Genomic DNA, 11,774 nt, shown 5'->3' with positions numbered 1-11,774 from the left:
GTGTGTGATGTCTGTGTGTGTGTGATGTCTGTGTGTGTGATGTCTGTGTGTGTCTTGTGTGTGTGATGTCTGTGTGTATCTTGTGTGTGTGTGATGTCTGTGTGTGTCTTGTGTGTGTGATGTCTGCGTGTGTCTTGTGTGTGTGTGTTGTCTGTGTGTGTGTGATGTCTCTGTGTGTGTCTTGTGTGTGTGTGATGTTTGTGTGTGATGTCTGTGTGTGTGATGTCTCTGTGTGTGTCTTGTGTGTGTGTGTGTCTTGTGTGTGTTGTCTGTGTGTGTCTGTGTGTATGTATGTGTGTGTATCTGTGTGTGTGTCTCTCTGTGTGTGTCTCTGTGTGGGTCTCTGTGTGTGTCTCTGTGTGTGTGTCTCTGTGTGTGTCTCGTGTGTGTCTGTGTGTGTCTCTGTGTGTGATGTGTGTGTGTCTCTGTGTATCTGTGTGTCTCGTGTGTGATGTGTGTGTGTCTCTGTGTGTGTCTGTCTCTGTGTGTGTGTTGTGTGTGTCTCTGTGTGTGTCTCTGTGTGTGTGATGTGTGTGTGTCTCTGTGTGTGATGTGTGTGTCTGTATGTGTGTCTCTGTGTGTGATGTGTGTGTGTCTCTGTGTGTGATGTGTGTGTCTCCGTCTGTGATGTGTGTGTCTCTGTGTGTGTGTCTCTGGGTGTGTGTCTCTGGGTGTGTCTCTGTTTGTTTTATGTGTGTGATGTGTGTGTGTCTCTGTGTGTGTCTCATGTGTGATGTGTGTGTCTTTGTGTGTGTCTGTATGTGTGTGATGTCTGTGTGTGTCTTGTGTGTGTGTGATGTGTGTGTGTGATGTCTGTGTGTGTCTTGTGTGTGTGTGATGTCTGTGTGTGTGTCTTGTGTGTGTGTGTGATGTCTGTGTGTGTCTTGTGTGGTGTGTGTGATGTCTGTGTGTGTATGATGTCTGTGTGTGTGTGATGTCTATGTGTGTCTTGTGTGGTGTGTGTGTGATGTCTGTGTGTGTGTGATGTCTACGTGTGTGTGATGTCTGTGTGTGTGATGTCTGTGTGTGTCTTGTGTGTGTGATGTCTGTGTGTATCTTGTGTGTGTGTGATGTCTGTGTGTGTGTGATGTCTCTGTGTGTGTCTTGTGTGTGTGTGTCTTATGTGTGTGTTGTCTGTGTGTGTCTCGTGTGTGATGTGTGTGTGTCTCTGTGTGTCTGTCTCTGTGTGTGTGTTGTGTGTCTCTGTGTGTGTCTGTGTGTGTCTCTGTGTGTGTCTCTGTGTGTGTGATGTGTGTGTGTCTCTGTGTGTGATGTGTGTGTCTGTATGTGTGTCTCTGTGTGTGATGTGTGTGTGTCTCTGTGTGTGATGTGTGTGTCTCCGTCTGTGATGTGTGTGTCTGTGTGTGTGTGTCTCTGGGTGTGTGTCTCTGTTTGTTTTATGTGTGTGATGTGTGTGTGTCTCTGTGTGTGTCTCATGTGTGATGTGTGTGTCTTTGTGTGTGTCTGTATGTGTGATGTGTGTGTCTCTATGTGTCTCATGTGTGATGTGTGTGTCTTTGTGTGTCTGTATGTGTGTGATGTCTGTGTGTGTGTGATGTCTGTGTGTGTGATGTCTGTGTGTGTCTTGTGTGGTGTGTGTGTGATGTCTGTGTGTGTGTCTTGTGTGTGTGTGTGATGTCTGTGTGTGTCTTGTGTGGTGTGTGTGTGATGTCTGTGTGTGTGTGATGTCTCTGTGTGTGTGATGTCTGTGTGTGTGATGTCTGTGTGTGTCTTGTGTGGTGTGTGTGTGATGTCTGTGTGTGTGTGATGTCTGTGTGTGTGTGATGTCTGTGTGTGTGATGTCTGTGTGTGTCTTGTGTGTGTGATGTCTGTGTGTATCTTGTGTGTGTGTGATGTCTGTGTGTGTCTTGTGTGTGTGATGTCTGCGTGTGTCTTGTGTGTGTGATGTCTGCGTGTGTCTTGTGTGTGTGTGTGTTGTCTGTGTGTGTGTGATGTCTCTGTGTGTGTCTTGTGTGTGTGTGTGATGTTTGTGTGTGATGTCTGTGTGTGTGTGATGTCTCTGTGTGTGTCTTGTGTGTGTGTGTGTCTTGTGTGTGTTGTCTGTGTGTGTCTTGTGTGTGATGTCTGTGTGTGATGTCTGTGTGTGTCATGTGTGTGTGATGTCTCTGTGTGTGTCGTGTGTGTGTGTGATGTCTGTGTGTGTTTCTAGACCACTACTCAACAACGGAGGGCGGAGGAGCGACGCTCACAACAACGAGCGGAGCGCCGGGTGGCTAAAGCACAGCAGGTTGGCACAGTAGGGGGCACAGGTGGTGCATCAGCCAGTCATCTCAGTCAGTCGACCCGTAGCACCTGGGTCTGCCCCGTGACCTCCTGCCAGCGGGCGTTCGACACTTCACGTGGCCTCAGGGTGCACATAGCCTGGCACAAGCGTCATGGTGACGTCACCGCCACTTAGTGGCGAATGGCGGTTGTTGTTGTCTGTCTCGGCGTGTGTCTGTGTGTGTCTGTATCGGTGTGTGTCTGTGTCTCTGCATGTGTGTCTGTCTCTGCGTGTGTGTATGTCTCTGCGTGTGTGTCTGTCTCTGCGTGTGTGTGTGTCTTTGTGTCTCTGTGTGTGTCTCTGTGTCTGTGTGTGTCTGTGTCTCTGCATGTGTGTCTGTGTGTCTGTTTCTGCGTGTATGTCTATGTCTCTGCGTGTGTCTATGTGTCTCTGCGTGTGTGTGTCTATGTGTCTCTGCATGTGTGTGTCTGTCTCTGCGTGTGTATGTCTATGTGTCTCTGCGTGTCTGTCTGTGTCTCTGCGCGTGTGTGTCACTGTGTCTGTGTGACTGCCAAGTTGTCCTTATTTTCATTGCCTTCTGATACGCCCAGCAGAAACACTGGCTGCACACACTCACCGTGCCGCGCACGGACAAAGATCCCCCGTGTAGCCTTGACAGACTGTAGGGGCAAGTGCTGTTAGCGAGCTCCTATAAGACCGGCACGGTACACGAGGGGGTGAGTGGCCAACACCACGCCCGGCCGCCTTTGTCTCCCTAGTGGCGATGTTTACACACCGCACCAGGTACTCATTTGAGGCGGAGTCCACCTAGGGGAGGCCCTGGACCGGTTCAGATAATCGTCACCGATGTTGGATGTGAGTGGGAATCGAACTTGGGTCGCCAGGATCGTGGTGCAGCGTAGCGCTAACCGCTACCCTTCAGCTCTCCACACACGTCGTCGGTCACACACAGAACCGCAGAGGAGGGCAAGAAGGATCCCAAGCGTGCGACACTCAGAACCACAAGTGGCAGAGACTCGGCCGAGAGAGTGGAGAGAGAGTGGAGAGAGAGAGAGTGGAGAGAGAGAGAGAGAGAGTGGAGAGAGAGAGAGAGTGGAGAGAGAGAGAGAGTGGAGAGAGAGTGGAGAGAGAGAGAGAATGGAGAGAGAGTGGAGAGAGAGAGTGGAGAGAGAGTGGAGAGAGAGTGGAGAGAGAGTGGAGAGAGAGAGAGTGGAGAGAGAGAGTGGAGAGAGAGTGGAGAGAGAGAGTGGAGAGAGAGAGTGGAGAGAGACTTTTTAGGACTGTATTTCCACTGAAACATAAACAACAGAAACATTACCGGAAAAAACACACCTAAGCTAAAAATCAATAAAACATCAAACTTTTAACAGCTGTATGTGTACTCTTTGGTTCTATTCGGTAAAGTCACCACGTAGGTAAAAAATAAAACAACAAAAATCACGACGTTTCGGCCACAACACAAGTAGCCTTCTTCAGGTGAAGGAACAGAACTGAAATACAAATGGCACCGGGATAGAGGCCGTGGAAACGAGGCGGTGCACGGACATCTCCGTGTGCAGCAAAGTTGTTCAAGGGTTTTTCAATTTGATAAACAATCAAATGTTCTGATATCAGAATGCATTTTCAAAAACGAAATGGCGTCGACATGTCAAAAAACCTGAATGAGTTTTTTTTCTTCAAGGATTCTGTTTTCGGTTTTCATTAAAGTGTAATGACAGGGTAACACCTGCTGACATCACAGGGTGACACCTGCTGACATCACAGGGTGACACCTGCTGACATCACAGGGTGACACCTGCTGACATCACAGGGTGACACCTGCTGACATCACAGGGTGACACCTGCTGACATCACAGGGTGACACCTGCTGACATCACAGCGTGACACCTGTTGACATCACAGGGTGACACCTGCTGAGGCCTGGCAAGGGCTTCACGGCACGGCCACAGAGGTAACAACCAATCAGGGAAGGAGGCGCATCTGGGGCAAAGGCAACAGGTGGGGCTAGCCGAGTTACTTTGGTCACCTGCTGGAAGGTTCCACGAGAGGGCGTGGCCGGAGGCGGGGCCTAGCCACGCCTCCGGCCACGCCCTCTCGTGTAACCTGCTGGAAGGTTCTACGAGAGGGCGTGGCCGGAGGTGGAGCCTAGCCACGCCTCCAGCCACGCCCTCTCGTGTCACTTGCTCCAAGGTTTCACGAGAGGGCGTGGCCGGAGGCGGGGCCTAGCACATTCTCAGAGGATTCGCATCGCTGAGGATGTTGTAGGCGAGCTGACACGCCACCTCCCGTGCTCCCTCCTCGCTGGAGCTCAGAAATGCGGGGAAGATGCCGGCGCCTTCTCCCATCCCGGGAATCAACACCTTATAGAGGAGGCCCACGGGTATCCCGGGCTCTGAGTAAGCGTGCAGCTCGAAGATTGGGTAGCTGACGCCGGCAGTCCGACACAGCATCCGCAACCGCCCCTCCCACGACAGCATGGCCGCCTCCGGCAGCGCCTCGAGAGCAACGGGCATGGGCCGCAGGTGGAGAGGTGCCCACCACAGCCGCGTGCGTGCCCCCCAGCCCTGAAACAGGCTGTGTGCGGCTTTGCCGGTGCCCGTGCACTCCGGCTCTGGCAGGTCTGGCACCGCCGCCTCCTTCTCCTCCTCGTCTTCGGTTGTCGCAGCCGCAGCCACCGTGTCCCATTCCGGGATGGCCCAGTCCACCTTGATGGTCCGGCCCCATAGCTGGAAGTTGATTCGAAGGAGCTTCTTCCTGGCCATGGCGGCCGCGTGATGGCTCCCGTACTCGATGAACGCGTAGCCTCGGTTGAGGGTTTTGTCCCAGCAACAGACGCTCATCTTGACGTCCACCACGCCCTCCGTGGCACCGCTCATCGCCATCATCACCTCCGCTCGCTTCTTGTCCTTTGGCAGCCCCCCAATGAAGAGGCGGCGATTGTCCACGCTGAAGCGGACTCCAATGCGGTGTCCGGGACGGATCTCGAATTTGTTGAGTTTCTTGACGGCATCCGTGGCTTCGGCGCGCGTGGCGTAGGTAGCGAACGCGTAGCCGCGGTTCTCTCCGCTATAATCCATCACGAGGCGGAGCTGGTAGAGCTTCCCCACCATCTCCAGCACGGGCACCAGCTCATCCTCGTAGAGGTCGCGCGGGATCCTCCCCAGAAACACCTCGCAGCCACGGGCGGGAGGGGGCCCCTGCCAGTCGGGCGGCGGTCCGAACTTCCTCTGTCCGTTCTCCTGGACGATGCTGTACCCCGTGCGCAACATGCGGTCCAGCAAGACCTTCATATAGGCCATGCCGAGCACCGGTGGTTTGGCTACTACGGTGGTGCTGGGGCAGCGCCTTGTGGCCCGGTGGAGCCCTTGACACTCCGCGTGGTCGCCTCGTGCCGACAAAATCACGGGGGGAATCAGCTCCTGAAAAGCCAAATCTCCGGCAGGAACTCGCTTGGCCCAAACCTACAGGCCAGCAGTGAAGAGAGAAAGAGAGAGAGTGGAGACGGATGGAGAAAGAGAGACGCGTTTGTTCGGTCCGTGGGCCTAAATGTGACGTTAGCGTAGCCTGTGCAGTATGCATACAGCGCTTTTGTCAATCCACTGCTGGATGAAGCCCTCCCCCACATTGCACAGAGGAAACAAGAAACACAAACTCACACGGTTCCCGGCATGCGTTTGTTTGTCCTCGGAAATGTTCACCGAGCGATGATTTTGCGTTTCGAGCGGCGCTCACGAGGCGGCGTTTGACTTCGCGCGGTGAACTTTGCCCGTGATGACGTCACTGGGCACGACAGGAGAGGTCGGCGCTGACTTTTAGCGCCGTTTTTTTTCTCCCCATCCAATAGTCCATGAGACGCTTCAAAATGAGACCGTTTTGCCGGTATCAAAGTATGACAAAATAAGAATAGATTTGATCCTTTTTTGGCAACAAAACGGGTGTTTAGATGTTCAAACACCAAACAGAAACCTTCTTCAATGAATCTTAAGATCTGTTTTATTGCCAGAAAGGATACAACCTATTCTTATTTTTCCATAGCCCATGAGATGTCTCCTTTGTCGGTACCACGTGAGGTGGCCTAAATTGAGCAGTTGCAATTTCTCTACGTGGCCAGGGATAAACAAATTCAATGAGTGAGACTATCAAGTAATTTACTTTCATTTTCCATTCAAATAAATGGGTACGACTAAAGTTTTGCTAACTTAGGTGGTACCGAGTTCTGCTCTGGACCATGAGTGGGCCATTTAATCAACTGTGGCCAGTTTTCAACATTGTATGGTCCCTAACAGCAACAGAGCTGTTGTATTACAATTGTGTTCATATTGGATCATCTTTACAACAGAGCAGACATGCAGACAGATCTTAATGCTTAATGCTTTCAAACCCTCGTTGTTGAAATGTGAGTTTACTTGCAAATGGAATCACAGTCCCAAATCATGACCGCAGAATGGTTGGAGCGAGTTGTTGGGGAGGGTGGTGGGTCGGGGGTTGAATTGCCATCATCAAAGCAGCACACGCCCCACCTTATGAACCACACAGAGTAATCATGCGAGCCAGACGTTGTATAGAAATGAGTATTGTTGTTAGTGTAGCGTTCACCAAAACGATCCAGGATATGTTTTATTTGGTCACGCCATTCATATTCAGATATTAATTTTGCTTGTGTTTCAGAGTGGGCCGATTCATCTTTGATCTCATGAAGATGCGAAATCGCAAATAGGTTTTGATCAAATTGCTAAAAGGATACAATTTTTAAATGGATATTTGAAATCAATGGAGTGCATGTTTTACAATTCACGCAGCTCAACGACGAAATAAATAATATCGCATGGTTTTAATTAAGTAAAATATTTTATATATCAGAATTTATAAATTTGTGTCATGAATTAGGGTGATGAATTTTGCTTTGACCATCTCTTAAATAACCGCATTTATAATTAGAGCTGGGGTATCATCATATTTCTTAAGTCGTTGATCACTCAACCAAATATATCGGTTTCATTACTCGACAAATTGGATAACAATTAGTTTTTAAAAATTTGTCCGCATATGTGCCACTGGATGGGAGGTTATGGGTGCGGCATAATCAGTTGTATTATGCTGGGCGTGGCTTGTAGGGGGTTTCCTACCTTCGGGAAGCGTGACGCTGAAATGGTCGCTGTTTATTAATCCACCCGAGTTACTGACCACGCGTTCCTCTGGTTAAGGAACCTTCACGCAAACTGCGGTCATCCTCGCAGTGCCTTTTGGCTCAGTCACCGAACAAAGACGGTCACTGTATCGCACGCTGTCAGATGTGTTTCTGCAGCCGCCTGGAATACTTTTTATTACCATATTAGGAAGCCACTGGAGCTATACACATTCACATCTAGATTTAAAACTCATTTCTTTAGAACTGCTTTTTGTGTTCTTAGCTCTTTCGGTAAAGTCACGTTGAAGGGAAACAATAAAGTAATAAAATATATAAAAATAAAAATTCTCACGACGTTTCGACCATAACACAAACGGTCATCATGATTTTTATTGTTTTATATATATTTTATTATTTTATTGTTTCCCTTCAACGTGACTTTACCGAAAGAGCTAAGAATATGAATTACTGCAGTCACGAAAGCTTTAAATTAAAATTTAACTGCTTTGTGTTTAGTCTTTCGTCCTTCCCCCACATCTCTGATTGGCACGGTTAACTACCGTACAGCGCGAAAGAAGTTCAACAACATACATGCACACAAAAGTTATAAGTTTGGTCAATTCACTTAATCGCCTAATCATATCAGCTCCTAGCTATACTGCACTCTTTGTAGGTGAGTAGGTCGGTAGCTGCGCTACTGTTGTGACATTGCCTACACGATTAACTCTGCGGTGGCGAATAGCGCGAGTGGTGTGTGTGTGTGTGTGATAATTATACATGACGACAGTGGTGTAGCTTGTACAGAATAAGTTAACACGATTTTTAATTTAGAGAGCATCTACATGCAACCGAATCTCACGACGCTATACCACAACAGACGCGTGCACCTAACCGGTAACAACGAGGCGTGATACTTGTCCGGTATTTTAAGAGAGAGACGGCCATAGGCAGAGAAGAGGAGGAAATGTATTTAGCTTGGACGTGGACAGATGGTTGAGGGAAGTAAGTTCCAGATCTTGGAGGCAGCAAGAGGAGAAGGCGAGGCAAATGACGAATCGAGGGTTGACCTCTACACAAGGAGGTCAACTCGCCGCTTCGATCAGAAAGCTTCGGCTCCTGCAGCGCAGAGCGCACGGAGGCGGTGCCTGGTGTAAGAGGGGAGATGAGGCTTGCACGTTGGAACCGCCGACAGTTCAATCTACATTCAGAGACGTTCAATTTGTGTACAGGATACATCACGTGAGAGCCCGGAGTGCAGCGGAGGGGGGCGAGGCTGATTCATTCGGCCTCAGAGGAACGCCGTGACCCTCAACCGGTCCGTCATCAGTCTCAGCCGTGGTCTATCCGCTGCGGGGTGAAGGGCACCCCCCTCGTGAGTCGCTCACGGTACTGCAAGGGCCACGTTACACTTCGCTCCTGCGTCATGAAGCGATCCCGTAGCTCCGTCTCTACACGAGTTGGGCCAGACGTGGGCAAAGGACGGCCCGTTGGGCTTCTTAATTTGGCCTGCCGAACTTGTCCATATATTATTATTGTTGTTGTTGTTAAATTAAATTTGACCTTTCTCCTGTAATGCCCCCGTTTCCCAGATTAGATGGCGCACTTTGACCGGGAGTGCGGTAATTGTTTTGGGCGCAGGCCTCAGACGTTTTCGTGATGTCTGATCAGTCACGTTATGACACGTTTTTGAATGGTTCATGTTCGTGCAATTTGTTAAAATTGCCTTGCAAATAAACGCTTTGCTACCTTTTAAAGGCCAATTCCTTTCAAGTAAAGATTTTTGACACCGTCATTTATATTAGTTCACACAAACGCTCCATCCACCACCATCACCACCAACATCACCACCACCACCACCAGCATCACCACCACCATCACCACCACCAGCATCACCACCACCACCACCATCACCACCACCAACAGCACCATCACCACCACCAACATCACCACCACCACCACCAACATCACCACCACAAACATCACCATCACCAACATCACTACCACCACCAACAGCACCATCACCACCACCAACATCACCATCACCACCACCAACATCACCACCACCAACATCACCACCACCAACATCACCACCACCAACATCACCACCACCACCAACATCACCACCACTAACATCCCCACCACCAACATCACCACCACCACCAACATCACCACCAACATCACCACCACCATCACCACCACCAATATCACCACCAACATCCCCACCACCACCAACATCACCACCACCATCACCACCACCAATATCACCACCACCAACATCACCACCAACATCCCCACCACCACCAACATCACCACCAACATCACCACCACCAACATCACCACCACCAACACCACCACCAACAACATCCCCACCACCACCAACATCACCACCAACATCACCACCACCATCACCACCACCAACATCACCACCAACATCCCCACCACCACCAACATCACCACCAACATCACCACCACCAACATCACCACCAACATCACCACCACCACCAACATCACCACCACCACCAACACCACCACCACCAACATCACCACCACCATCACCACCACCAACATCACCGCCAACATCCCCACCAACATCACCACCACCAACATCACCACCAACATCACCACCACCACCACCAACATCACCACCACCACCAACACCACCACCAACATCACCACCACCATCACCACCACCAACATCACCACCAACATCACCACCAACATCACCACCACCAACATCACCACCAACATCACCACCACCACCAACATCACCACCACCAACAGCACCATCACCACCACCAACATCACCACCACTAACATCCCCACCACCACCAACATCACCACCACCACCACCAACATCACCACCAACATCACCACCACCATCACCACCACCAACATCACCACCACCATCACCAATATCACCACCACCAACATCACCACCAACATCCCCACCACCACCAACATCACCACCAACATCACCACCACCAACATCACCACCGTCACCACCACCACCAACATCACCACCACCACCAACACCACCACCACCAACATCACCACAAACATCACCATCACCAACATCACCACCACCACCACCAACAGCGCCATCACCACCACCAACATCACCATCACCACCACCAACATCACCACCACCAACAGCACCATCACCACCACCAACATCACCACCAACATCACCACCACCAACATCACCACCACCACCAACATCACCACCACAAACATCACCATCACCAACATCACCACCACCACCAACAGCACCATCACCACCACCAACATCACCATCACCACCACCAACATCACCACCACCACCACCAACATCACCACCACTAACATCCCCACCACCACCATCACCACCAACATCACCACCACCACCAACATCACCACCACAAACATCACCATCACCAACATCACCACCACCACCAACAGCACCATCACCACCACCAACATCCCCACCACCACCAACATCACCACCAACATCACCACCACCAACATCACCACCACCACCAACATCACCACCACCACCAACACCACCACCACCAACATCACCACCACCATCACCACCACCAACATCACCGCCAACATCCCCACCACCACCAACATCACCACCACCAACATCACCACCAACATCACCACCACCACCACCAACATCACCACCACCACCACCAACACCACCACCAACATCACCACCACCATCACCACCACCAACATCACCACCAACATCACCATCACCACCAACATCACCACCACCAACATCACCACCAACATCACCACCACCACCACCAACATCACCACCACCAACAGCACCATCACCACCACCAACATCACCACCACTAACATCCCCACCCCCACCAACATCACCACCACCACCAACATCACCACCAACATCACCACCAACATCACCACCACCAACATCCCCACCACCAACATCACCACCACCATCACCAATATCACCACCACCAACATCACCACCAACATCCCCACCACCACCAACATCACCACCAACATCACCACCACCAACATCACCACCGTCACCACCACCACCAACATCACCACCACCACCAACACCACCACCACCAACATCACCACAAACATCACCATCACCAACATCACCACCACCACCACCAACAGCGCCATCACCACCACCAACATCACCATCACCACCACCAACATCACCACCACCAACAGCACCATCACCACCACCAACATCACCACCACCAACATCACCACCACCACCAACATCACCACCACAAACATCACCATCACCAACATCACCACCACCACCAACAGCACCATCACCACCACCAACATCACCATCACCACCACCAACATCACCACCACCACCAACATCACCACCACTAACATCCCCACCACCACCATCACCACCAACAT

General features: G+C 50.8%; 1 protein-coding gene across 3 annotated transcripts; it reads right to left on the bottom strand.

Annotated features, from left to right (window-relative positions):
- Positions 1-4,401: 4,401 nt before the first annotated feature.
- LOC142922472 (RNA-binding protein 47-like) lies at positions 4,402-8,732 on the bottom strand. 3 transcript variants are annotated; one of them, XR_012940064.1, is made up of 3 exons: positions 8,608-8,699; positions 7,372-7,424; positions 5,620-5,706 (listed from the first exon to the last, which is right to left on the bottom strand). XR_012940064.1 is itself a non-coding variant. In XM_076063286.1 (2 exons), exons 1-2 carry the CDS (start codon positions 8,653-8,655, stop codon positions 4,468-4,470), a joined length of 1,287 nt encoding a protein of 428 aa, XP_075919401.1. In that variant the 5' UTR covers positions 8,656-8,732; the 3' UTR covers positions 4,402-4,467. The 3 variants fall into 3 exon arrangements, 1 of the variants encoding a protein (XP_075919401.1); XR_012940065.1 differs by lacking the exon at positions 5,620-5,706 and adding an exon at positions 5,719-6,765; XM_076063286.1 differs by lacking the exon at positions 7,372-7,424 and having other exon boundaries at positions 4,402-5,706; positions 8,608-8,732.
- Between the last annotated feature and the right edge of the window lie 3,042 nt (positions 8,733-11,774).

This window comes from Petromyzon marinus, unplaced genomic scaffold, assembly GCF_048934315.1.
Source record: "Petromyzon marinus isolate PM22_M1 ecotype Great Lakes invasive population unplaced genomic scaffold, UKy_Petmar_22M1.pri1.0 PM_G_Scaffold_98, whole genome shotgun sequence".
In the NCBI taxonomy this organism is placed as follows: Eukaryota; Metazoa; Chordata; class Hyperoartia; order Petromyzontiformes; family Petromyzontidae; genus Petromyzon; species Petromyzon marinus.
Note: the sequence above shows the minus strand (reverse complement) of the source record. Positions and strands in the feature narration are given on the sequence as shown.